Source organism: Ursus arctos, unplaced genomic scaffold (assembly GCF_023065955.2).
Source record: "Ursus arctos isolate Adak ecotype North America unplaced genomic scaffold, UrsArc2.0 scaffold_8, whole genome shotgun sequence".
In the NCBI taxonomy this organism is placed as follows: Eukaryota; Metazoa; Chordata; class Mammalia; order Carnivora; family Ursidae; genus Ursus; species Ursus arctos.
This window is the reverse complement of record NW_026623100.1, coordinates 38,091,079-38,118,361: the sequence shown is the minus strand read 5'-3', so window position 1 is coordinate 38,118,361 and position 27,283 is coordinate 38,091,079. Positions and strand designations below refer to the sequence as shown.

The 27,283-nt window shown below is 43.4% G+C and overlaps 1 protein-coding gene across 2 annotated transcripts; it reads right to left on the bottom strand.

Moving 5' to 3' along the window:
• Nucleotides 1-1,242: 1,242 nt before the first annotated feature.
• On the bottom strand, nucleotides 1,243-25,845 carry STAMBP (STAM binding protein). 2 transcript variants are annotated; one of them, XM_048222655.2, is made up of 10 exons: nucleotides 25,787-25,845; nucleotides 23,455-23,672; nucleotides 13,986-14,061; nucleotides 13,608-13,703; nucleotides 12,007-12,373; nucleotides 9,970-10,094; nucleotides 8,953-9,090; nucleotides 3,944-4,056; nucleotides 3,265-3,364; nucleotides 1,243-1,900 (listed from the first exon to the last, which is right to left on the bottom strand). In XM_048222655.2, the coding sequence occupies exons 2-10, from the start codon at nucleotides 23,655-23,657 to the stop codon at nucleotides 1,844-1,846; spliced, it is 1,275 nt and encodes a 424-aa protein (XP_048078612.1). In that variant the 5' UTR covers nucleotides 23,658-23,672; nucleotides 25,787-25,845; the 3' UTR covers nucleotides 1,243-1,843. The 2 variants fall into 2 exon arrangements, with proteins under 2 accessions (XP_048078612.1, XP_048078613.1); XM_048222656.2 differs by having other exon boundaries at nucleotides 25,713-25,805.
• Between the last annotated feature and the right edge of the window lie 1,438 nt (nucleotides 25,846-27,283).

Genomic DNA, 27,283 nt, shown 5'->3' with positions numbered 1-27,283 from the left:
GTAGCCAGGGGCAAGAGCATTATGTGGTCATATGCAGAAAGTTCTGAATAAAGGCTAAATTTAGGTTTTAGGCAATACAAAGCTATTGTAGGTTTTGGAGCAAGAGAGGAAACATGAGGATGGCCGTAATGTGGCCGTAAGCTTCTCCTGACTGTACTAGGCAGAACAGGTTAGAGTCAAGAAATACTGAAAAAAAAAAAAAAAAGAGAGAGAGAGAGAGAGGGAGACCTGGTAAAAGCCTATTATTGCACTAGTCTAAGTAAGGGACAATAAAGCCCTAAACTAAGCAGTAGCCCTGAGCATGGAAAGAAAGGATGAATTTCTTAGAACATACCAGACTGGGGCAGTTATAGGACTATGAAGACAAGGTGGGACAGTCTAGGCTGCCTCTGGGGCCACAGTAGGGAAAGGAAGCAGTTGACAGGAGAGGCGTTCTTGCCCAGACTCCTCCCCAGACTCCCTTGGCCCCACATTCCCTACACCAGAACTGCAGAAGAAAGAATTTTCGATACCTTGGGAGTTAAGAACCCAAGAGGAGAAGAAGAATATAGACTTCGTTCTTCCGGGGTTAAAGTTCAAGGACACTAACCTAAGTGATAAAGAACATAATATATTCAAGGACACAAAACTTTAAAATGAAGCAAAACTTCATACATTTGCAGACTTTTTCCCACAGAATTTTGATAGAAAAAGAACTCATTCTTCTCCTATACAAGGTATTTACTCTCCTGCCCTCTCCTGAGGGGTCACAAACAATACCACTATTTCTAGGCCATCTTAGAACACTAGGTTCAGCTCATTGAAAGAGCAATTTAGAACCAACTGCAGCTTCAAACACCTTCCTGGATGTTGCCTGGGCCAGAAAAACATAGTCGACATAATAACATTGGTAGGATGGGGTGGCAAGGGAATGTAATCAATCATTTGGAGCATAACCTGGCCCTGCAAATAAAGGCTCTACTATCGTTAGCTGAAAGCTTTCAGGGCATAAGGAGGAAGTGAATGGGATGACCCACAGGAGACAACACCAAAAGAACAGAGAACTTCACAGCTCTGGAAGATGGTAACAGGCAGACAAATGAAACTGAGCAGTTAACAGAGAACTGGGACACACCTTCAAGGTGTCAGTTCAGCTCAAATTCCATTTTCCCCTCACCTTTCCCCAAACAACCAGATCTTTTAGTTAGCCTGTTCCAACAATACTCGATCAAACAGACCACTCTAGAGCATAAACACACAAAATATGTTAATTGTTATTTTATTGTAGAGGAAAAAATATCCTGAAATATTTGTTAAATAACAATACTTCCTGACAAAATCATCCGTCAGGGTTTTCAGGCCTCACCATCTGGTCAGACATAGCGAGCTATCTCTCACCCTTGTAATAAGCTTCATTAATATTGTCATAAACCACAGGAAAACTCAAAGATTTTCTAAATGGCTTCCAAATTTCTGCATAGATGCCCTTAATAATTCCAAAGGCAAACAATAAACAATTTGGTGGAGAAATTAGGAGGATAGCTTAGAGGAAAAAAATGTTAACAACTGGTGAATCTAGAACAAAGAGTATAGATTAAGTGTTCATTATACCATTCTTTCAACTTACAATTGCAGACAGACCGAAAAGTTCTCTTAGCATCATCATGCTATTTTCCACACTTGCCTAAAAAATACAGCCAATTATTTCTTTTTAAACCAGAAACAGAAAATCAGTTCTCCCCCAGGTGATACTCACTTTCAATTCTGCCTAAAAAAGCTTCCAGAGCTTTCTGGAAAGTTTAAATTAAGGGGCTACAGTACACTGATATGGTTGTATAGTCTTGGAAAGTGTTCAAGTCAATTCTCATCGAAGGTCTGTGATGGTCACTGCTCTGTCCACAACGGTCACGTGGCTGCAGCTCTACAACAGGGAAAAAGAAAGGGAAAGTCCTGGAAAATTCTAAGTCGTCACTTTTTAAACCTCCTTATTTAACATGCTTATTCTGGCTAGTGGTTTCCAGTCTGGAAGCCAGACTGCTACTTACATGCAGTTATGGTGAGGGGCCTGGGAATCAGTGACTCCCCAGTCCCTACCTGTAGCCTCAATCAGTGTGGGCCCACATATCTTCATTTACTTTTCATTTGGATGTATATTCTAGAGTTGTTCACGGAATATACATTTATTTGAAAGAATTGCTGAATTCATTAGGTTTTTTTGGGGTCACTGTGTCAACCAGCTTACACAGTGCACCCACTGTCACGTGGGGAATGCTCACTTTTGGCATGCAAAACGGGTCTTTATAACTGAAAAACTAAAAATGTGGGCACTTTTTTTGCAGCCACTATTTCAACATCCTGGTACCTAGACATTTATTACATTCCAAGGCAGACTGACCTATTTTTGAACAGATCTCTCAGAAAGTTCTTTCTCAAACTCAGCTGAAAACTAGCATTCCATGAGGACTTAGTTGTAGTTCTGGGAGTCCTGTGTAATGCACTTGATACCTTTTCATACAACAATTCCTCTAACACTTGAAGTTGGTTTTCAGATCCTCCCTGAGGTTTCTCCTCTAAACATCCCCAGTTCCTTTCATGAGACAAGGTTCTGAGTCCCTTTTCCACACTGGTCATTTTTTGGTAAACCCAAAAGAAATAACACTCCATGGCCAGCATGGAGTGAAGCAACCCATCACATTAGATTTGAGGGACAAACTGAAACATACTGATCTTATCAGCAACTGAATCTTTTTATTCACGGAATACAACTTAGGAAAAAAACTTCCTAAGAAGGTCATAAAAAAAAATCCCGATTATTTAAGCAAAATTTCAGAATCAAATATACCTTACCAATCTTAAATGGCTTTTTTCCTTTGAATTCAAATCTCTTATTGAGGTACAGGCTTAGGCGTTGATCAGGAAAAAAACTCACACTTAATAAGCCAGCTACCGCACCAGGTACTTTCTGTGTATTCCCTCAAATAAGCCTCTCATTAACCCTATAAAGTAGCTTTTATCATCATTATCATCCCCCTTTCCAGATGAGTAGGCTGAGGCCCAGGAAGATTAAGTTTAATCCAAGATAGTCCTTAAATGGCAGAGCTACGACTCAAATCCATTCCTATCCCACCCACACACACTGCTTCCCACGTATGTCCTTTTTAGGAAGATTTGCAAAGATAAGTGACAAGGCTGATCCTCTATGTGGGTCAGAAGGGACAATGCACCTCATCAGACTGTCCTCCCTGCTTGAAGCACAGCCCCACTTTCTTCTATATAGATACATACACAGAAGAGAGGCGGATCCTTGCTGTGTGGATGAAATCCTTTCTGGCGACAGGAAGAAATCTCCTCTAGCCCATGGTCAGTTAGTTTAAAGAATCCAGTTCTGCAATAAGAAAAAGCAGGCCCAGAATCAAGCAAAGGTGTCCCCTAGTTCCAAACACACACACACATGCACGCACACACACACACACACACACACACACGGAGTTCATTTTGAGACAGCTTCAAAAGTATGCTGGCACATAGGTCTCTTCTCTGGTGAATGAATCAGAGTCAGAGAATGACTCATCACTGCCACCACACTAGTTTTGCTGGGAGAATTCATAGTAAATAACAGGATTTAGAATGAAAAAGAAGCTAACTGAGATAATCTGTTTGACTTTGAAATTCTTTAATCTGACATCAGTCTCTTAAAATTCCTATTGCTTCAAGTCAAACACTTCAAATTTCTTATGTCCTTTTCTTAGAAAAGCATCAAAATTGTGCTTTGATTATCTTTTTTAAACAAGCATACTAAGTGTATCAGGGTATGGTGTTTAAAAGGTAACCTTTTAAAACAGCCAGTTAATACCACACTCTATGTATTTTACAGAGAACAAGGTCTTCCAAATAGAGACCCTTTCCTCAGAGGCTTTTCCCCACTATCTCCTTGTAATGCCCCAAACTACATCAATGTACTTACTCCTGGAACTTGGGGGAGCAAACAATGGCTATTGACTCCGGCAACATCATCTGGTAGGAGCAATGAGTGTGTAGGTCAACACTGGAGAGGAAGGCAGTCTGTGTGGGATGAGTCTGAGAAGAGGAAAAAACATCTGAGAACCCCCTCAGTGAGACAGCCAAGCCTGGCCCATGAAGGAAACAGAGCCAAAGAGTTCTCAACAGCTGGCCACAATCTCCTTCTCAAGCATAAAGCCATTGGTAGCCATGACGGGATATGCCTGAAGTTCATTACTTTTGAGCATTATAAATAAGTAGAGCTTAACAGGAGTATGTGAAGAAACTCATAATTTCTAATTGACCATCAAGACTTATTTGGCCCCACACAAGCTTTCTCTATGCAACGGAGAGTCATCCATCCTGGAATAGATGGCAGACGCTGTCCAATACTTCAACATGGTAGAAGTCAAGGACTTAACAAACCACAGTTGGCTGAATGACTCTTCTTCCTGACAGTAGTGTTGAAAGATCAAGCATGGGTGTGCAGCTCTATAGGCAAAAATGGCAAATGCTGTCCTATGGCTAAAGCATACCATCCAAGGATATGACAAGCAGGGGGCAAACAGGATTTCAGTGGTAGCTAAATCACACAAAAGTCCCTATCTTGTTTGGGAAAAGGACCAAGATACTGAAATTTGAGGGTAATCCATTACAGAACCATCAAAACGTGCATTCAATTTGTCTCAGTTGTTTTCAATCATTTAATGTTTTATTGAGCACACTGTTTGTACACCAATGAATAGTAGCATAGTGCCTTATGTTCATCTTAGAGGGGTGTGAGTACAGATAACAAGAATGGAAAAGGAAGCCCCCATAAGACTCAAAAAGACTACCGACCTTCACTGACAGGCCAGAAAATAAGTAAGTGTACTTGATCAGCGTTCTCAAACCCGCTGTGTACAAGCTGAAGCTCCCTAGGGGCCTATCAAAAGCACTGGCTCCTGTGCCCCGCCCCGAGAAATATCCATCCTGAAACTTTTTTTTTTTTAAAGCTCATTCAGGGGCACCTGGGTGGCTCAATCAGTTAAGCATCCAACTCTTGATTTCAGCTCAGGTCATGCTCTCTGGGTTGTGAGATCAAGCCCCACGTCAGGTTCCATGCTGGGCGTGGAACCTGCTTGGGATTCTTTCTCTCCCTCTGCCCCTCTCCACACCTCTAAAAAAAATAATAACAATAATAATAAATAAAAATAAAGTTCATTCAGTGATTCTTATGTGCAGCCTCATCTGAGAAGCACCCCTCCACAGAAAGCCGTGGCCAGCTCACTGTGGAAGAGGTGTGCAGGCCAGGAACACGTTAGCTGAGTGCTGACAGCAAATCCACACACAGGACCTCGTGGGGCAGGTACAAACTCTGGTGATCACAAGGGAAAAATAGTGTCCACCTAATTATGTTATCCTACAGGACAAATGGCCAGTGCCCACACCTTTCATCCCATGGTTAGAACAAGGAATTTTAACTGGGAACAAATGAGGCCTATGCAAGCTGATCTAGGCCTCTGATCTAAAGCTGGGGTAGCTAGAAAGACAATCTAGAGACACACAGCAGAAGCTCAATAAATAATTGTTAAACTAAATCAAAAAACCTTGTCTTGAGCCTCTATTCCCTTCTATTGTGCTTTCTCTTTCTCCTTCCCTTCACAATTGAATTTCTTGAAAAAACAGTTGTGTCCGTCATACTGGAGACAGAGGAAGGCATTTTTGTGAAGAGAAAACAATAAACCAAAGGAACAGAAATGAACAAGGAGATTGAATGCTGGGGGCAGCGTCGGCGCCTGGATGGGAGCAGAGCAGCCACGGGACAGCGATGTGAGAGCTACGGCAGGGCAGAAGGAAGCCGAAGGACAGCCTTGAACACGGGGCTGGAGGGTCACCCGGTAGCTGGTGATCAACACATGACCATATAAACTTTAGGACCAGGGAACCTGATTTATAACTGGCAAAGTAAGAAGGAAGAACTGATCTTCTGCATAATCCTCTTGCCAAGTTTAGGATCTGAGCAAACTTCTGCTTTTTTCTGTTTTTAATCCCCAGTTAGGGAGGAATGGTACAGAAATATCACAGGGGAAAAAAGCTGAAATACTATCAACTTCAGCTCTAAATTTGTTCCTAGCTGGACCCTCACTGATTTAGAAATCCTTATTCATTTGTGGCTGAGTTCTACCTGCTGTCTAAACAGTAATTACCTGAACATTCCCACATCTCCTCCAATTCCTAAAACCACCTGTCTTCCCTCCAGCGGGCAGCGGATCTAGACGGCAACCCTGCTGAGTCAAATGAATTCCATCAACCCCACCAAACAGAACCTCCAAAATCTTTCTGTATCTTTCTTTCTTCCTCCAATTCTGTCTCAGAAGGATGAGTGTTTTCTCCCCCATATGAAGATGAACCCCCTTTTTGTACTTCTGATCGAATACCTTCCTACCTCCACATTACCTCGTCTCTGTCCCTTTACATCCCCTCTCCTGGCTCCGCTATGCTCCACTGAGCTCTGCTGGCTCACTGCGCATGCAAACACATTCACACAACTACACACAAGAATGCAGACAAACTTTAAAAAGGTTGAGCAAAAGAAGCCAGACACAGAAGAATATATACCATAATTCTATTTATGTAAAGTTCAAAGCCAGGCAAAACTAAACTATCAAGTGCAGGGATATACATGTAGGTAGTAAAACTGTAAAGAAAGCAAAGGATTTCCAGAAAAGTCAGGAGAGAGAGTACCCTGTATCGTAGGGGAAGTGTGACAAGGGCAAGACCATGGGGGTGGGAGCATGCCTCTCACAATGTTCTAGGTCTTCACATGGGTCATGCATGTGCATAGATGTTTATATCATGATTCACTGAAATGTACATTTATCTTTATGTCCTTTCTTATATATTTCCAATATAAAGGTTTCAAAAAAACCAAAATCAAAACAAAACACATATTCAAGCCTTTCACGCTAAACCATAAATCAAGCAAATATTCTCTCAACCTGGCTACTCCTTAAACCGCCATCCCATTTTTTTTCCTTTCCCCGTCAACTAAACTCTTCAAAAAATAGTGTACATTTCACCATCAGCACAACCTCAATTCCCATTACTTCTTCAGCCCCTACGTGTTCCACCTCCTCCTGCTTCTGCGCCTTAACACTGCCCCCCACCCCCTGCTCTTCCGCCTCTTTGCTTCATGACCAACTATTCTCTATGCTCCCCCGGGCAGCCTGCCCCCAACCACTGGTGAATCTCTTCTTGCTCTCCATTCTCCTCCAGTCCCAAGGCCTCCCAGGTCAGCTCTATGCAGAGGTCTCCCAAATCCCTTTCCCACCTTGACCTTGCTCCCATGTCCCAGCCACATTTTCAACTGCCTGATAACTACCTCTACCGACAGAATGCCTCACACATACTTTAAATTCAACATGCCCAAAACTGAACCCACAATTCACCCCACTTCTAAAGTAAGTTATCCTCCAGGAGCCCCTGTTTCTAGCTACGGGATGATCACTGCCACCCCATGAGTCAGGCCTGCTCTCTAAGTCACCACTGGCTCTTACTCATCCTCCTCTTACTCATTCCCCACATCCCCTGAAATCCTACATTCACTTCCTTCCTAAATGCAATGTCATCACCCTAGCTCTCATCAGTAGATTCGTTCATCACCCTAACCTCTTATATGATCTCCCTGCCTCGACCTACTTTAAAATTGCCTTTATTTTAGATATTCTAAAGAATGGCTTTGATCATATCATTGCTCTATTCAAAAACCTTTAAAAGCTCTCCACTTACTAAAAAGCAGAACTATTTTGCCTATCCACCCAAGACCCCCAGAACACTGCTCCAATGTATCACATTAAAGCTTATCGACTATGGTTTCCTGATATGAACCACGAACCCCAGCAAACCAGACCCTCAATGTCTCAGGAACACAGCTGGCTTATTCCAATGCTGCCCCCTGCATATGGAATTCTCCCTTAGCCTAGCTTGTCAAAATTCTAGTGAATGAAGCCAGGTGCAACCCTTCCCTCCTCTGAATCCACAGTGCTGTTCGCATCCCTTGAGGCGCTTGGCACATTCTGCCTCAGCTGAAGAGTGATTATTTGTCTCTTTGTCTAATCCCCTTTACGAGACTAAAACCACATCTTACTCAAATTTGTATCCTCCGGCAGATAAGAAACAAATCTTCTATCTCCCGCATACTATAATAGGGGGTCCCCAGTAGACGGCAAATATTTAGGTCACGGAATGCAGACAGGAGAGGCACACAGGACTGCCTCCTGGGTCAGGATTTCCCAAGTCTAATGTACAAGTACATGTAATCGCCCCAAATTCAGAAATGAGCAGACTTGTTTGTCTGTAAGCCTATTACACAACACAAAAAGTAGCTTGGTCTGTGGAATGGAGAGTTGAAAAGGAACAGAAAGAAAAATGTAGAAATGATCTTTAGGGATGGAATTACATTTTACCTAAATATCACCAGAAGGTTACGCACCATAAGTAAACACTTGAAAATCGACCATATTGGTGACCCAACTGGTTTACATGAAGGTGTATGCTGCTTTAACAAAGACCAAATGCAAGCATCCGAATTAACTTCCTTGGTTCATCAAAATATTTTGATTTATATACCTCTCGGGAACATCATTTGTATGAAGTAGGCAGAGCCTGTACAGTCGATATCTATGTATACTCTAGGCCTGCATCCTACCACACTTACGGGGGAAACTGGGACTTTAGGGAAACAAGTTCAATTTAAGACATTTTATAAAATCAAAAAAAATTAAAAAGCCCTAAGTAGTTCCCAGAAATCAATACCAGAGTGGAAGCAGTCAAGTATGCTAGGGAAGTCGAGTGTGCATCCGACCGAGGGAAAAACAATCACCTAAATAATCTGGATATAGTTCACTTTGCTCAAAGAAAGAAATACGCAGTGTGTTTATAACATGGGGAGAGAGGAGGAGCCTGGCCCTCAGAGAGCTCGGGATTGCTTACGTGGATCCAGCCCAGTGTGATGAGACCCTGCTGATCCTGTATGAGGAAGAGCTCTTCTTCGTTCTCCGTGTGGCAATAATCAGACCCGGCACTTTGCTTGGGGATGAGAACATGGGTAATGGTAAACTCATTCCTCATCTGTCAAAGGAGAAAACAGCTTGTCACCATTCCCTGGCACTTGTGCAACCCCACTCTGTCACAGCGGTGGCAAGGGAAACATCCATATAAGCGAAGGCCCTTCCCACGCCAGCACGAGTCCTTGTGCTCCCTAGTCCCTCACTCAGTGGTTCCCAACCTCGGCTGCTCATGCGCACTGCAGGGGGCGCTCTGCAGAGCCAGAGGTGCCCACAGCCCTGTGGGAATTCCCAGCTGCAGCCAGACAGGTCTACTTGTGAGTCCCAGGAAGGTCCGGGATAGTACCATTTCTCCTGCTTTGCTTGAGTCTAAGGTAGTTTCCCTCTTCCTGCTTCTTTTAGCCTTTCTCATCCTCTGAGGCTCAGTTTCCGTCTATTCCATTTCACTCATTTCTGCCTTCAGCAGTCGGCAATGGGTTCTTCAAGTGCCCTTCAATAACCTTTCCTTCCTCCAAATTCCCAGCGCTCTACCGCATATACCATTCAGTGTGTTATTTATCTTTGGGGGTATCTATCTCCCAGCTCTCCAAAATGCTACGGTACGTTTTGTGGACACACGCTATGTGCTTACATATTGTGCATTCCCAGGGCCTACCATAAAGCAGGTACTCAAAAACTGACATACAGCTAATGCTGGCTCTGCCTACCAAGTTTAGAATTACCTATTTCTTACTACTAGCATGAAAATAATCCGTTTAATTCAAAGGACTGTGAAAATCAGTGAAATGCAAGGTCACCAAACTTGAAGTAACACTGCATTTTGCTATCCCCAGTTCCTTCTGCAGAGGGATGGTCGCAAACAGTAACTGACCCTGGATATGTTCTCTGAGAGTCACAGGAGGCCAAGGGGGAAGGAACAGTCTCAAGCGTTTGTTTTTTTTACCAGTTTTCCACAGAGAATTCCACATGTCTCTACTCCTCGGGCTGTGTTGGCACTGGCTAGCTGGAGAAACTGCGGGCAGAGCCTCTCAGGCACCACCACATGGCGCAGTCCGTCGATTGTAGGAGCTGTCGTGGAGAAAGGAGAAAAGTCTGAGACCGCGGGGAGAGCCTTCCCAAGCAGACCCCAGAGCTGGCAGTCCTGGGAGAGCAATGCCAAATCACTGGGCTCCTCGAACTGTAGACAGTGAGTGGGGATCTCATCCTAATGGATGAGAAGGAGGAGGGTTGTGGCCACAGCCACTGCAAGCACATTACTTTAAGAAAAGAGGCTTTAACCGTTCAAGTTAAGACAAGGGTAAACTACTACTTAAAACAAGTTCTTGAGTTATTCAGGAATTCTCTGTCACAATCTAATACAAAGGATAAAAAAAAATAACCTCCTCATTCAACCGAGGTTTTATTTTTATTTTAAATCTCTCTTTTTTCTCAGATAAGAATACTGGAGAGTAGGACTTTCAAAGAAATACACCAGATATATTCTGGGTAATGGAAAATAAACAGAAAATACTTCGGATAACTAATTCTGAATTTATTCATTTAGAAGAACATAAAATGCCAAAACAAAACAACAACAAAAAACACATTCTGGTCCTCAAAAGAGGCATGAATGCACAAAGTAGCTTATAAGCCAAGAATGGGCCCAGTCGCTGGACACCAGGGAAAAGCCCTGTGAGAAAGAATACAGGCTCACGTTAGGGGGTGTCTTTCATGGTCACATTTTCATTAAAAAAAAGGAAATAGGATGTTCTGTTTCTGCAAGCTCTGAATTGCCGTAGTGGTAACAGACCAGGGACCACGCAGTCACATGGCGGTCTGACAGTGGTATCTGAGGATTCTGAAGGAAGGCTCAGCACAGTCCTTTCCTTGCAATTCCACAATCACTCCCCGAGTGCACACCAGGGCACACACTGTGCTCAGCTCACAGGGAACACAAATATGAGTAAGACTCAAGCCCCAACAGGAAGAAGTTAAAATCTCGTTATTAGCAAATGACTACACTAGGGAAATGATCTCAACTGCATTACAGATACTAAGGGCTCTGGGAGTCTTAAGGAGAACAGAATCAATCTGAATGAAGGGAAGGGGATCTGGCAAAACTTTAGGCAAAGCAGGGAAGGCAGAGATAGAGAAAGGAGGCTTTAGGTTCAGGGCAAATGTTAACAAACCTCCTTGGATAAGATAGTCCAACCTGACCAGAGCACAAAATATGGATGAAGGAAGAGCAGTGGGAGACGAGCCTGCCAAGTCCATGGGGAGAAATCCTAAAGGCCATGTTTCAGAGTCTGGAACACCCCCCCCCCCCCCGCCCACTCTTACGTTGTCCTTGTAAGTGGATCTCCTGCAAAGCTGACTTCCTTAAATGCTACTTGAAAGCCAGTTCCTTCCCAAAATGATCTATTCTACTAATAGAGGTATATGGCTCATTTTGCTGCTACTGTTACTGTCTCAGGCTATCAGTGGTGAGAGCAGGAAAGACTGCCAATAGTTTTTATGGCTACACTGAATCATCACCAACTGCATATAATATTTACCTTGACTAAGCTCCTTAAGGATTGGGAACACTTTCAAGGCAAGCACAACTCAGTTGCCCATTTTTATTTTTTAAAAGTCAACTGTTGAATTGTAAAGTGGTACTATAAATTTCAGATTTCCCTTCCAGAGGGCCAACAGTGGTCTCTAGTTCACTGAATATTCGAATCTCTGTATAATCCTTGGAAGTTGAGGGTCTGACTTTCAAGGAGATTATGAGCTCTTCAGAAAAGTGACCTGTGCCGGGTAAATTACATGGCTGAAACAATGGCCACTTTCACAAGATAGCCGTGTGACAGGACCCAGCGTGGCAGTACAGACCAAAGGGGCTTCTGTGACCAGGGTCTAATGAGTGGGATCACGGAGGTGATCTTGGGCTGAAACCCCCAGAACGACCCTCTGCTTGGCTGCCACTGAGATGTTGGAGGACAGGAGCAAGCGGACTCACTACTTTCTGAGTTGGTCAGCGCTCCCGGTTTCAAGGACCTGTCCACCACGGGTGGCCTGGCAGGCTTCACGGCCGTATTACAGTCCGTAGACTGCGCGGATGCCACAGGGGCCGGGGGGAACGCGGCTGGGGAGGGCTTCTCCAAGTCCGGCACCAGGGGGCCGCCTAGGCCAGGGTCCACCTTCCCAAACTCCTGCACGATTTTGAGCCGCTCCTTTTCCAGCTCCTGGTTCCGGATCATCTCCTCGAAGGCATGGAACTGCTCCTGCTCCAACTGCTGCTGCTTCTGCTGCGCCACCCGCTGCCGTTCCTTCTCCAGCTCCTGCTGCATGGCCACGCTCCGGGCGAGCTCTTCCGCTTCCCTCTTCTACAAAGAAAGACGAGTCCGGCTTACACGTGACACTCAGGTGACTTCACACCTCAGGAGGACACGGCTGGGAGGCAGAGTGGTCTCCCAACATGTGTATGGGCCCTGGCCCCATTTCCCAACATGGAATTCGCTCCTCCCTCACCGGTTCCACAGCCGCGGAATGTCACCGCTTGGGTCTAGCCGGCCACAGCAGCCCGACTCTTCAAGGACAGCGAGTCCCCTCACGACCCTTCCCCACTGGCTCTAACACATTTTCCTCTTTACTGAAATCTTGATGCAACTTACCACCTCACCTCATCATCTGCATCGCACACAGTGCTATTCTAACTGGGCTCTGTGTACATTCTCTATCCCAAGTAAGGCTGCAAAATAGAACCAAATCCAAACTTGACCCTGCTGTACTGGGGGTCTTTACCGAATTCTTACCCAAAAGGAAGCCTCCAAAATTTTCCTGGTGATCAGTTCAATACAGAGTAACATTTTAAACTAATAAGAAATATCAAGTAATAATCTCCTACAATTAGGTTTTCACTCCCTCAGTCCCTTAGAAATAGACGTCTCATAGCTGTTTACCTCTCTGCTGATTTTCAGCTTCAGAGTCCAGAACAGGGCTCAGCAGAGCACTACAAAGTAACGGGGAAGGGCCCGTAGGGAGTATTCACATCTGACACAGACCCCGGATGTGCCTTGGGAGCTTCTCCACGTGCTCTAACTAACTCTTCCTAACAAGAATCATTTGAAAATAGATTCCAAAACATCAGTTATTATAAACAGGTGTAACCAAATGTGAATCAATACACCAAAATTCACTGATGTAAACACCTATGTTTTAATGAAAATTTTCACTGTTCTTAGATTCTCACTCTAGATACAGCAAACAAGACTTTCTGTCCTTCAAATCACCCTCTAGGACAAGCAGGCTAAATCTGTGTTAGAATCCTCAGCCTAAACACTTGTGTTGTACTCTTTTGAGTTTCTGGCCTTTGCTGAGAAAAATAAAATATGATACTAAAACCACAGGATCTGCTAAAATATCACATTGCAATGCCAGGGCACAGCCTAAGAAACCAAAATTAATTAATTCTTTCTTTCTTTCTTTCTTTCTTTCTTTCTTTCTTTCTTTCTTTCTTTCTTCTTTCTTTCTTTCTTTCTTCCCTTCCTTCCTTCCTTCCTTCCTTCTTTCTCTTTCTTTCTTTCTTTCTTTCTTTTTTTTTTGCTGTTATATACTTACCTTTTCTTCATTATATTCTGTATATTCTTTGGTATATCGTTTTAATAGCTCTTCCTTCAGCTCTTCTGCTTTGGGAAATGCAATCTCCTTTAACTTCTGAGACACAAAATAGAAAACTGAGAATCAGAATAATTCCCAGCTAATTAAGTAGAGAAGTAAAAAGACTTAAGTCAACTTGGCAATGGCAACGTTTCCAAAAACAACGTAAAATAGCCCCTACTGTACCATACCTGCTACTTCTTAACTGATTTGGTGAAATGGCCTTATCTCCCGTTGCAGGATTTGATGCTCAGATGCAGACACCACTACTTTTACCTTGAAGTTAGTCTGTGCTGCTTTGAAGCTTTTAGATGGGCAACAGTGAAAATGAAGACCCACCTTTACTGTGTCTTTCTTTTCAGGAATGACAGCCGATTTGTAATCTCGATGCTTTGGGAGTTTCTCAATAAAAAGCCTAAAGAAAATGGATCAGAATCATTATCACGCAAAGAAAATGTCCAAATGTCCAACAGACTCTGAGGCAAAGCAACTCCCTTGCCCTGCAGCCACCACGAGGCAGGTTTCCAGACACGCAGGGCAGGGGTCACACACACCCAGTGACCATGTTCCCCACCCACCTCTAACCCTGTGTTTCCCTCCTCTCCCAACTCTGGTGTGTAGGAAGCACTGGACTCCCACAACTAAAAAGATGGGGGGGAAAAAAGCAAACCTACCCTGTGCCCAAAAATATACCTCCAAAGAGATTCTTGTTATGGCCGTGACAGGCTTCCAAAGGAAAGGGCCTTGGTCACAAAGTCTTCTTCAAATAACAGTCTGGCAACCAAAGGCAGGAGGCTGAGAAAACCCATGTTCTATGACTACTCTAGCCCTGTGACCTTAACTTTGGCTTCTTTTTCTTTGGGATTCATGTGCCTTCAAAGCAGAATATTCCTTGCATCATACTAGGCACTGAGATGCTTAGACAGTACATGTGTTGTATGTGCGTAATACGTGTGTGTAACGTGTGTGATGTGCACTATGGTCCTGATGAAAAGTTCTTAGAGAAATTCAGTGCTAGATTTATCTTTCAGTTTTGCCCGTGGCTGTAAAGCTCAGTGGGAAAAATAAACTGAATCAATTCACAGATCTCTAGCACTTATGATGGCTACTTGGAAACAGTGAGAACAAGTAGAAGATCAGTAACTTGTCACAGCCCAAAGTGGCAGATTCAGCAGGCCATTTCCAGAATCTACTCTTCTAACCACTATATCATTCTGCCTCTACATGGCTCCTGGAATGCCCAGAACTGTTGGAGGGGTACCAAACAAAGATGTCTTTTAATAGAATTAAATTGTAATAAATACAAGCTGAGACCCAAAACAAATCAATTCAGGGGAGCTTCCCCACAGCTCTAAAATACCATACCATAGTTGGGACTAACTGATCTTTTCCACTTTCTGCCAATGGGTAGGAGTAAACGGAGGAGGAAGCCTCAGTAAGGGGAAAGGAGTCGATCCCCACCAAAGCAAACTCTTTTCAAATGAACCCTCCTTCCTTGGTTCTATATTAGGCACATGAAATTTTCATTTCAATCCAATTTGACAAGACCCTTCAGAGGAATGAACTCTAAAATCAAAATTATTTCTAAAACTCTTCCCTTTGGGTTCATGGAAAAAGATATAAAACAGTTTCCTTGAAGTCTATATTTAAAATACAGATTCATTTGTTCACCCATCAAGCCCTGAAGAAGATATTAAGATAAGTAAGACTAGTTCTTACGTTCAAGAGACCTCTAACTCAGTAACTCTTGGCTCTACAAGACCAAGGTACCTGTTCATAATTTTAGCAGGCTGAATGTGCTTTCTATGGAAGCCTGAATCAGCCAAGACAGTACCATGTCACATGAACACCACACTTCATGTTCACTTGCGCTCTCAACCTGGACAACTGTCAAGTCCCTGAGGCCAGAGATTCCTGTCTTGTGCTTCTCTGCAAGTCCCTCTAAAGCCAGCATACTGCCTGTATGAGGAGGCACTCGATAAATATCTCAGGAATAAAATGGTCTTAAAACCTTCAGATGAGCTGAGTAAAAACAACCCCAAAGTATACAAAAGTGCATGTAGTATGCCTCCTGATATGTAAGAAAGGGGGACAATTCTATATGTGTATGTACATACACTTTTACTTATAAGTACACAGTAATACAGGAAACCAAGGAAAGTAGAGGGCAGGGGAAATAGAGTAGATGGGACAAGAGTGCGAGTGAAACCTCTCACCATACACCTCTTTCTATTATTTTGATTTTGAACCATGGAGTGGAATCTAGTTTGTAAGTAAAGATAAAACTTCTAGACATGTACATGAATACCTTTCTCTTGTTTCAGCAGCTGTAGTCAATTTTCTGAATGGGGAACATATGGGCAGAAGGGTCTCTTGAAAACAGAACAGGCCACATAACCCATTGTCCGTACTGGAGGCAAATGATCAGCGATGAGGAGGCAGGTTCTGGAGCTACCCTGCCTGGGCTCAAATCCTGGCTTGGCCATTCCTAGCTGTGTGAACTCCAGCAAGTTACTCAGTCTCACTAACCTTCAGTTTCTCTCTATATATCATATATGTGGAGACAAACTAGTACTACCTGATAAGGCTGCTGGGACACTTAAAGAGATTTTATTTTTTATTTTTTTAATTATTTTTCATTTTTTTAAATATTTTATTTATTTATTCGACAGAGAGAGAGACAGCCAGCGAGAGAGGGAACACAAGCAGGGGGAGTGGGAGAGGAAGAAGCAGGCTCATAGCGGAGGAGCCTGATGTGGGGCTCGATCCCATAACGCCGGGATCACGCCCTGAGCCGAAGGCAGACGCTCAACCGCTGTGCCACCCAGGCGCCCCAGAGATTTCTTTTTTTTAAAGTGCTTAATGAGCACTGGGTGTTATATAAGACTAATGAATCACTGACCTCTACCTCTGAAACTAATAATATATTGTATGTTAACTAATAAATAAATAAATAAATAAGAAAAAGTGCTGAGCACAGTGCCTAGCATACAGCCGACATCTGCTATGACTGCTATGTACGCTATACAATCGTTTTTACTAATAAATAAACAAAAAGTGTGAGCAAGAACAGATAAAGATGTTAACGCCAGGGCTAGAAGCGTTGTAGGCCTAGAATACCTGTGGCCCAGAGGTATACTGTTCTCTGGGGTTAGATCTCGTTGCAACTTAGAGAGGGTAAACATACCGAAGCAAAGTTGTATCGGCAAAAACACAAGCAAAACAACCTGTTAGGACAATGGGGATAAAAAAGAGATACACAGAAAAGGAAATACAAAAGGTAAATATATGAAATGGTATTCAACTTTACTTACAATGAAAGAAATTCAAACTAAGATGACGTACCATTTCCATACATCAGATTGACAAAGGCTTAAAGGTTGATTATAACTAATGTACACAAGGTGTAAGGAAACGGGTGTCCTTATACACTCTTAACAGGACTGTAATTTGATAATACATTATCACAGGACTGCAATTTTCCTGGGGGTGGGGAGGAGTGACAACTATTCAAATTTTAAAATCTGTATATCCTTTCAACTCACAATTCCACCTCTAGGAATTTATCCTACAAAACAGTACAAAGATATACGTATAAGACTATTCAATATAGCATTGGTCATAAAAGTAGGGAAAACTAAAAACTTAACTGTCCATCAACAGGGGATTATTTAATAAATTATGTTGTACCCAAATATGATGAACAACATAATCATTCACTCATTCATTCAACAGATATTTACTGAGCATCTACTACAGGCCACGCATTGTTATAAAGGCTGGGGATTTGGCAGTGAACAACAGTAATAAATCCCACCCCATAGGATGTGTGTTACAGTGGGGAGATAGACAATAAAAGAAAAAAAATACACAGATAATCAGCTAGGAGAAAGTCTCATGAATTGGGAAGGGGAACAGGAAGTGACAGGGGAGGGAGTGAGATTTTAGATAGGGCAGCTAAAGACAGCATCGCTGAGAAGATGGCATGTAATTAAGGACTGGAAGAGAGGAAGCCATGAAGAGATCTGGAACAAGACTGCTCCAGGCAGAAAAAATGGCCATGAGGAGAATGGATCGGTATGTCCTGATATGGAAAGATATGACTGTTAAGAAAGCAAGTTGTAGAATATATTGTATGATCTCATTCAGGCTTTAAGAAAAAAGGAATAAACACATGAGCCTATGTGCTTGTACAGACATAAACATTTTCCTGTACACACAAGGAATTAACAGCGGTTATCTCTGGTGGATGCGACTCTTCTTTTTACTTTATTATTTCCCTTGCTGGATGGTTTGGAAAAAAAAATTGTTTTAATCATGAATATTAATTTTCTATACAAATAACTAACTCAAAGAGTCAAGCAGAAATTCTATAACATGGATAGATGAAGGACTCTCCTCTCTTCTTGCAATCTTAGAAATTAATCAGCAAAGTGAGTATGATCACAGATCCTGGTCTATAAGCCCCAATCCCAGAGGAAAGCATTTTCGATACAGGTGACAGACCATTTTCAGAAAGCAGGTCTGTGTTACAGGAGGCTCACACAGTAGACAAGAATTGCCTAAGTCCTCTGTAACTCCTTTCTATGTAGCCTAGTCAATGACCATAAAAAGCTGTGAAAGAATTCACCGCCTGGCTTATTGTCTGTGCTCATGATGAAAATATGTACTGATTTAATATGCTGAAGATCCTGCTACACTGGGGTCTGCAAAAGGCAAAGCATTCCTACAGGAGGGAGAACCTCTGAGAGTGCAATGTGCTGCAGCTCATCAAGACGCCTGAACCGCCCCAGGGAAAAGAACTAACTGCCTTTTAAAATCCGGAATGAAAGTAGCCACAAAAGGTCTAGAACAATGACTTGCAATAGTGGGGGAGGCAGAGGAGTGGTGAGGTAGATGCCTGTTCCCCTCCCTCCTCTCTCCTCGGTTGTAATAATTGCCTAAGTGAGCCACTGTTACTGACAAGAATATACCACGGAAAATTCAGTGGAAAAACAGACTGAGAATATTAAGCCAGAACTTTTTTGCAACTCCTACGGCTTGCCAGTTCACAAAATCAGAATTAGGGTCTTAAAGATACCTGCAAGAAAAATGAAAGTAGCTACATTTATTGCTTCAGGTCAAGCCAATCCAACGAAGTCCCAAATTAAACTCCAAATCTAACAAAGTTAGTAAATGAGGTGCTCCATCCCACCCCCTTCTCACTGAGCTCTCCTCCAGGCCTTCATCGTATTAAATGGTCCCATCAGTGGGCCCCATATACAGGGACAGATTCCCCATACTGATTTCACTGTGAACATGGATATTCATGTCACTCAAAGCAACTACAAGTCACAGAACAAAATCGATTTAAGTATCTGTGTACTCTTAATCCTACCCCCTCTTGCCTATTCAAGAGTTTATTGCTACAGTTAAGCTCTTTTTGCGGTGAACCATCAGCTTCTCGTTCTCCACAGCTTCCTTTACCACAGCAAAAAATATGCTCTAGAATCTCCCATCGCAAAATACACACCACACACTCATGCACTCCTTGTCCCCCTTCAATTACTCCCTCGTTTTTCCACTTTACCCTCTGTCCGAACTCCTCCAAAGAGTTATCTATGCTAGGGCTTGGCAAAGTACAACTAGAAGGTCAAGTCTGGCTTGCCATCTGTATCTGTAACTGACGTTTCGTTGGAACACAGCCGCACCCATTCGTTTGTGTGTTATCACACTACAGAGGTTGTGACAGAGATCAAATGGCCGGCAACACCAGAAATGTTTACTACCTGGCCCTTTATAGAAAAACTCTGCCGACCTCCGGACTGTACTCACGGTCTCTGCTTTCTTATTGTCCATTCACCTTTCAGCCCACTCCAATCTAAAGTCTTCTCAGTCCTTCTAGTGAAACTGTTTACCAAGATCACCAATGACATCACGACACCAGCCCCAAAACCTCACCCACCCCATCTGACCCATTCTGACGCAGCTGGCCGCTCTCCTGCAATTCCGGGCCTCCTTTGGGTCCCATGACACCATTCTCTCCTGATTTCCTCCTGCCTCTCAAACCTCTCTTCAAGTCTCATCTGCTGGCCCTTCCTACTTAACCAACCTTGAGGCTCTTCTTCCACAGTCTTATTATCAAGGTTTCTTGATCTTTGAATGTGTCATGAATCCTCCTAGCACCTGATGAAGCCTGTGGACTCCTTCTCAGAATAATTTTTTGATGATATAATATAAAATATGAAGGATTACAAAAGAAACCAATTCTACTGAAATTCAGTTTTCAAAATATAAAAATTGTACTATGTGCTTCTTTATTGATATATTGTTAATACATTAAAAAACAGGATCTAATTGTGGCTTTAATAACCATACTGTAATTTAGAAGTCGAGGTAAGTATAAACGCTATTTTGGGATATCAGCATCAATCATAATGTGATATAAAAATATCGATTTCTACTGGTGACAACATTACAAATATTATTAATACTATTGTGCAAAACGGAAGGAAATGCTAAATTTCAGTTAGAGGTTAGTAAATAAGAAAAGTTTTTCCCAACCGAGTTCATGGAGCCTAAATTCTATCAATAAATCCCTGTGGGGTTCCTGGACCCCTGATTAAGACCTATATGCCAGAAGATCTCAGCAGCTCTCATGGCTTCAGAACCACCCACATGCCGAGAACTTCTGGGTTTGTATCTCCAACCCAGACCTCTCCTCAATTCAGAGCGGTATGTCCAACTTCCCACTGGATATCCCACGGGCCTCTTAAACTTAACACCTTAACATGTCAAAGAAGCCAGGCCTGAATTCTTGAATCTCCTCCCTACTCAACCCCTTTACTACACCATTCTCCCCATCTCAGTAAATGGGCCAGCACATCCTAAAGTTACTCAGGGCAGAAACCTGAGGCCAACCTTGACACCATCATCCTTCCCAAACTATCAGTCAGTGCCACGGACTCTACCTCCAGAATGCCCCATCCACCTCCTTCTTTCCATCCTTCACGCCATCACCATCGGTCTCTCCCTTGAATTGCCATAAGAGTTTCCTAACTAATTTCCCTGCCTTCTCTTAACACACCTTCCACCATTTACCACATAGTAGCCCAAATTCGTATTTTTAGAATATAAATAAAATTAAGTCATAACCTCACTTAAAACTCTGCAATGGCTTTCTAATGCTGTCAAGATCAAATGCAAACTCCTAACTGTGGCCTGCAGGACTCGGCCCCACTTGCCTCTCCAGCTTCATCTCCTTCTCCCTCCTCACTTGCTACACTCCAAACACAATGATGTTCTTTCAATCCTCAGAACACACTAAGGTATTTCCTACGTAAGAGCTTCTGAACACACAGTAACACCTGTTTTAAACACTCTGCTCTACGCTCTTGGAATGACCAACTCCATGGCATCCTTCAAGTTTCAGTTTAAATTTTACCTCCTCAGACAGACCTTACTCTGTTTGATACCCTTGGTTATTCTCTGTCACAGCACTCTCTCTGTTACAGGTTTCCTAGCATTTGCCTTACTCCGGGACATTTATTCGCTTACCTGTTCATTGTCTTCTCCCATAACTAGAAAGGTACACCAAGAAGGGCAGGGGTCACTTTACTTCCTAGGTATCCAGGACCTAGAGCAGTGCCAGGTAGACAGCAGATATATGCAATATATATTTGTCGCATGAATATGGTCCTTGCCCTCAAAGCACTTCTATGAGGGGCAACAGGACCCAGAAGGTCCTCCAGAAAATACTGGATAGAGTGATTCCATGATTCTATTTAACTTTCTCAATCATGATTCTTTGAAGAATTGTGCCCTGGGGGCTCATTCTGGGAAAACTCTCTGTAAGATTACTAGAAATATACAAGAATATTATTTCTACCAGCAGCAGAAGAAAGGGACAGTAGTCAAAGAAACCTCTCAGGAAAATAAGTTTTGTGTTCACTGTGCCGAGGAATGAAAAACTCGTAACAGCAAAGAAAGGCAAAATGTAATTGTAATTCTATTTAACTTTATCAACACTGAGATCACAGAACAGGGCACGATGGCATGGGTGGACTGCACGATCTCCGAGGAGACAGGCACTACTTCTAAACTTAAAAAAATAAAGAGACAACAGCAGTCCCTTTTCTACCAAAGGGACTCTTAAAATCACAGTACGAATCCCAGGAAGTCCACTTCTAGGCTACTTTTCTTTAGAGCACTGGTTCTCAACCGGGACAATTTTGCCCCTTGGAGACCATCAGGTAATGTCTGGAGACATTTCTCGTTGTCACAACTCAGGAAGGGGGTAAGGGGTGCTACTGGCATCCAGTGGACAGAGACCAGGGATACCACTAAACACTCTAAATGCACAGGACAGTACCCACAACAAAGAACTATTCTGCCCCAAATATCAACAATACCAAGGTTGACAAGCCCTGCTGCAGAGCAGCATGTGATCAAAAATTGAATGTGATACAACTGAAATGCATTTATCATTTCTGGGAGGACATGTAAAAAACTAATAAGAGGGACTGCCTCTGGGGAAGGGGACTGAGAGTTTGGGGGAAAAGGAGGGATAGGGAGACTAAGTTTTTAAATATATATACCTTTTTGTGCCTTCTGAATTTTGTACCATACGTACATGTTACCTATTCAAAAAAGAATAAAAAATAACCAAAAAATAGTCAGTACAGCTCAAAACCATAGTCTCAACTCTAGCTTCAACTCACAGAACATTACCAAAAAGAAAACAAATGAAACACAAGCCCTATGCTGCAGATGAATACTGAATTAAGAGTTAGAGAATCTAGGGACACCTGGGTAGTTCAGTCAGTTGAGCATCCGACTCTTGATCTCAGCTCACGTCTTGAGCTCAGGGTCCTGAGTTAAAGCCCTGCCTGGAGCCTACTTAACCCCCCCCCCCAAAAAAAAAGTTAGATCTGAGTTTTCTCATTCTAAAGTGTGGAACAAAGCTTATCACTAAACCCAGAGCCTGCTTCCTCACGTGTAGAATGGGAGGATGATGAGCTCTACTCCATGTACCTAGAACTACAAAGATCAAACGAAACAATGCAGGTGAAATACTCTATGAACTATTAAGAGTCATATGAACACATCATAGTCATTATTTTTCTAAAGGTCCTGGTATCATGAAAGAACAAGGCTAGAGATTATAAATCAGATCCTTTCACATTATTCCCTTTCTAAATTACACATCATTTCATTATCACCGGGGCTTCAGAAGTTGTTCTCTATTAATTGCACTGCCATCTTCTATTTATGCTGCCTACCCTAAGATGCCAAGTAACTCAAGGAAAAGGTCTTATGGTGAGCCACACGAACTGTAGGTGGTCAATACTTATTTGATGATTTACATGATTATAATAAAGGTTAAGAAGAAAAACCTTTTTCCTGAATCATTCAATATGTGACTAAAGAAGCAGAGGGGAGGAATTTTGGCTCTGCTAAACTTCAACAATAATCCTATGATTAGCTGCCTCAATAAAGAGAAGACAGGAAAAAACATTCATCAATACAAAACATGTGTAGTTGAACCATCCTCTCTCTTGCCTAACAGCTGGGCCACGTGGGCACAGGCCAAAAAGCTAGGTCTCTTACTCATGAAATCACTGAGTCATGAAAATAACACTTTCAGTACTCATGACTTTGAATGTCAAGGACAGTCAGTATGTAGGAGCTGCCTGCAAAAATGATTAATGCTAATGATGTTGTAAAGTTCTCTAGTTTTAGCAATTCTGAGCAGAATAAATGAGCACAAGAGCAGAATGAGTGAGGCATCAGTCACCGGAAAAGAAAAAGGAAACTGGAGGTGTCTTACGTGATATACTTGTTATAGAGGATGAAGGCATGTTCAATGTTGCCTTCCTCAGAGTAAATGGATGCCATTCGGATAATCTCGACTCCAGAGCGGAAGTACCGTCGAGGTGGAATGTCTTCATTTATCTCCACTGCACTACCCATCTGGGAGAGGGCCCTCACCCGGTCTTCGGGTGGAAGGCTCACATCTCCATGGTCAGACATCAGGACCAAGAAGTTCTGAGACAGAAAAAACAGGTGGCATCAGCACCATGGTCCCCATTACCCCGGCACAGCCTAGCACACAGTACAGTTATCCCACAAACTTCTACCTTATGAAAAAATTAAGAGAAAAATACCATACACTGTGGCTTGTATCAGATAAAGTCTCTTTCCCACAAGAAGGCTGAGACCCTCGAGGAAGCACATATCACGATGATAAAAGCATTGGCTGACTCAAAAGCCCATAATACTTGTGCCATAATTAGGTGGTACAGGGAGTAAAACTATAATGGGGGTTCGGGTCTACCCTTCATATTAACCATTCCTTATCATTAGGTGGCCCTGCCCTCAGCACCATAAAAAGATGGATGGTATCTTATATTTTTTGCATTGTTTCTCCTACAAGCTACCCACTTCCATCTATCCCAATACTTGGCATAGTATACGCAATGAACTTTCATGATCATTTTTAATGATTTCAAGTTTGGTCATTTTAATTTAATGAGAGTGACTGTGGTGTACTTTTTCATCTCTGAGCCCAAGGTGAGGGGAACTGGTCTGGGAATGAATGCTCATAATCCCAGTTCTGCTCACTAAACCACTATACCATGAGGCACCTGGGTGGCTCAGTCGTTAAGCGTCTGCCTTTGGCCCAGGTCCTGATCTCAGGGTCCTGGGATCAAGCCCCACATCGGGCTCCCTACTCTGCTGGGAGCCTGCTTCTTCCTCTCCCACTCCCCCTGCTTGTGTTCCCTCTCTCGCTGGCTGTCTCTCTCTCTGTCGAATAAATAAATAAATTTAAAAAATGATAATATAATAAAAAAATAAACCACTTTACCAGTCAATCCACAACATCATTCATCATGTCAGGGTAATGAATTTAGATCTAAAAAACAATTTACTCAAATCTATCTTCAAAGACTAAGCACTCTTCAAATAACAAAAGGGCACAAAGGTAACTTGGAAGGCAAAAAAACCAAAAAAACAAACAGACCATCAAAAAAACCTAAGAGTTTTCCGTCCCTGTGTTTCAAACTGCAGTAATTCTACAATCTTTCTAGATACTGTCGCTGTTAGAAACAGATTCCAACTCCCAAGCGGGTATCACTCTACATCATTTTCAAAAAGAATCTGGGTATTTGTTACACATTGAATAACAGCACACTCTAGCAAACATGCTCTAGAATATACAAACTAGAGTAGAATCCGTTTTGGAATTCAAGGCCCTATGTCAACTGGTCCCATTTTGTCTTTTCAGTCTTAAACCTTACTCCTTCCCACCAGAGATCTTTAGCTTCAGTCAGGATTCTGATCTGCCCAGAAATTCTCACATGTGTTTCATTTGTCTATCCACTGTTTTTCTGTTTTCCATTCCAAGCCCTCCCTCAGAGAGGCTTCGCGTGGCCAGTTCTATCTCTAGGTCGCACTTCCCCCAAGCTTCCTCTCTAAACACCCTCACGAACAGTACAAAAGCTGTGCAGACTACCAGAGATGCAGAGGCATTCCATCTCCCCCAAAGCCGTTTTAGAGGCTCATAAAGCCGCTAAGCAAATCTAAAACCTCCCCAGGTTGCCTAATCAGTAAACTCGACCCAGAGCCCATTAAAGCGAACTGAAGCTTGTTGCGCCTCAGTGCCTCTGGGGACAGATCTGTAGGGTCGAGAATGTAACCCCCTCCCAAGGCCAGCGAGCGGTGCCTGGTACTAGAGGGCTGAGCAACACTCCAAAGAGGAGATCCGGCGTCCGCAAAAAAGGGGAAAGGTGGCATAAAAGACTGAGGAGGAAAGATGCGGAGGAGGTCAAAGGAAGTTGAAGGAATGAGCGGAGGGGGCGTATTCAGCAGAGAGGGACCTCCTGACACCTGCTTGAGGCCCCCTTCTTGAAGGCCCTCAAGCCCAAGTTGCCAACCCAGGGCAAATTATCCAAGGTTCTCGGTCTTTAGAGCGCGGCAGGCGTGGACGCGCTGGGCCTGGCTGGGACCGGAGCCGTCAGTGGCCTCGCGCGCGGCGGGCCGGGCAGGGGGCGCGGGGGAGGACACGACTGCAGGCCCCACACTCACGGCGGCCGCTCCCCTTCAGAGTCCGACCATGCTCAGCGGCCCAGCCCCACCACATTCCCGGGACCCTTCCCCACCTGTCCCCGCGGACGACACTCGGAGCTTCCGGAAACGTCACATCCGGCGCGCGCCCCGCCCACTCGCTGGTCTACCCCTGTCACTCTCAAGAACACAGGACCCGGGGAGGAGAGCTGGTGGGCGGGGTTAGAACCGCCACCTGCGAAAGAACCGACCAATGAGGAGAGAGCTCGACGGCGGCCATCTTGGTAAAGGAAAAGCAACGAGGAAGACGGGGAAGCAAGTAGTCAAAGGAACCAATGATCAAGCTAACTTATATTTTTAGAATTAATTTGATTTTGGGTTGCGTTTCCTGCCAGATAGCCCCTATACCACACTCACACAAATCAGCATTCAAAAAGGGATTGGTAATACGAGTGCCTGGCTAAACTAACCAGGTTTCTAAACCCGTGGGAAAAAAACCCGGAAAATTTCAGCTCGTGTTACTTCTACACAAAATTGATAGCCTGAGGTATTCGGCAATCGCTTCTATTGCCTAGAAAAGAACTTAAGACTAACTTTTTAATGTCAGAACACCAAGACAATTTATTAAAAATGAGTGTTTAATTTCTAAGGGCAACTGTGCAAAGCAACAGAGACACAAAGATCTGTATGATGCAGTTCCTGCCCCTGCAGCCTGGACAGGAGGTCATTTACACCAAGTACAAACAGTGGCATATTCCGTGTGTGGGTGTGTGTATGTATGAGTATATGCACAGCCTCTTTCCAAAAAGGTCCTTCTCGCCTGCTATTCATTCTGTCTCAGGAGATTTTATGTATCACCACTCTGAAACTTGTGCTCTCCGGGGATACTTTACCCATCAAACTTCCGGACCCTCTCTGTAAGTTCCTTAACGTGATGACATGACCTATCCTTCAAGGTCTTGCTTAAAGCCCCTGCCCTGGTGTTACCCCTTCCACCAGATCAGGGTCCAGATCTCTAATTTCTCTGACTCCTGTTGTGTATCTGTCTTTCGGATTTTCCCAAAGTGATTCTGTGTGGTCATTGGCTTTTCAGACTTACAGCTGAAAGCACTTACCAGATTCTTCCCCCACCCCCCACCCCCAACAAGCATAACTATGCATGTCAGTGCAAGGATCCACTATACTTCTCCTGGATCCCCTGCAGGTAACTCTTGCAAGACAGTTGTAAAGGGCACCCTACTGGGTCTTCAGAACTCTATATCTCTACTGACTCTTTCCCTTCAGAATGTAAACATGGTGGGTAGAGCCTGAAGAAATTGAGGCACTGGGGGTGCTGGTCATAGGGAAGGCATACAATGCAGTCGGAGTCCTGGCGGGAGCCAACACAGGACAAAATCCAACCCATTCAACCACTCAGTAAATATTAGTTGAGCATCTCCTATGTGCCAGTTTCTGTTCTAAGTGTTAGGGATAGAGCCGTGAACAAATCCAGCAGGTGGATATTGTTTTTGTGCAAGTACAGGCAGAAGCAGAGCTGGTGGGGGGAACAGAGGCAGTTGCTCCCATTAAGCACAGTTTCCAAAAAGTAGCTC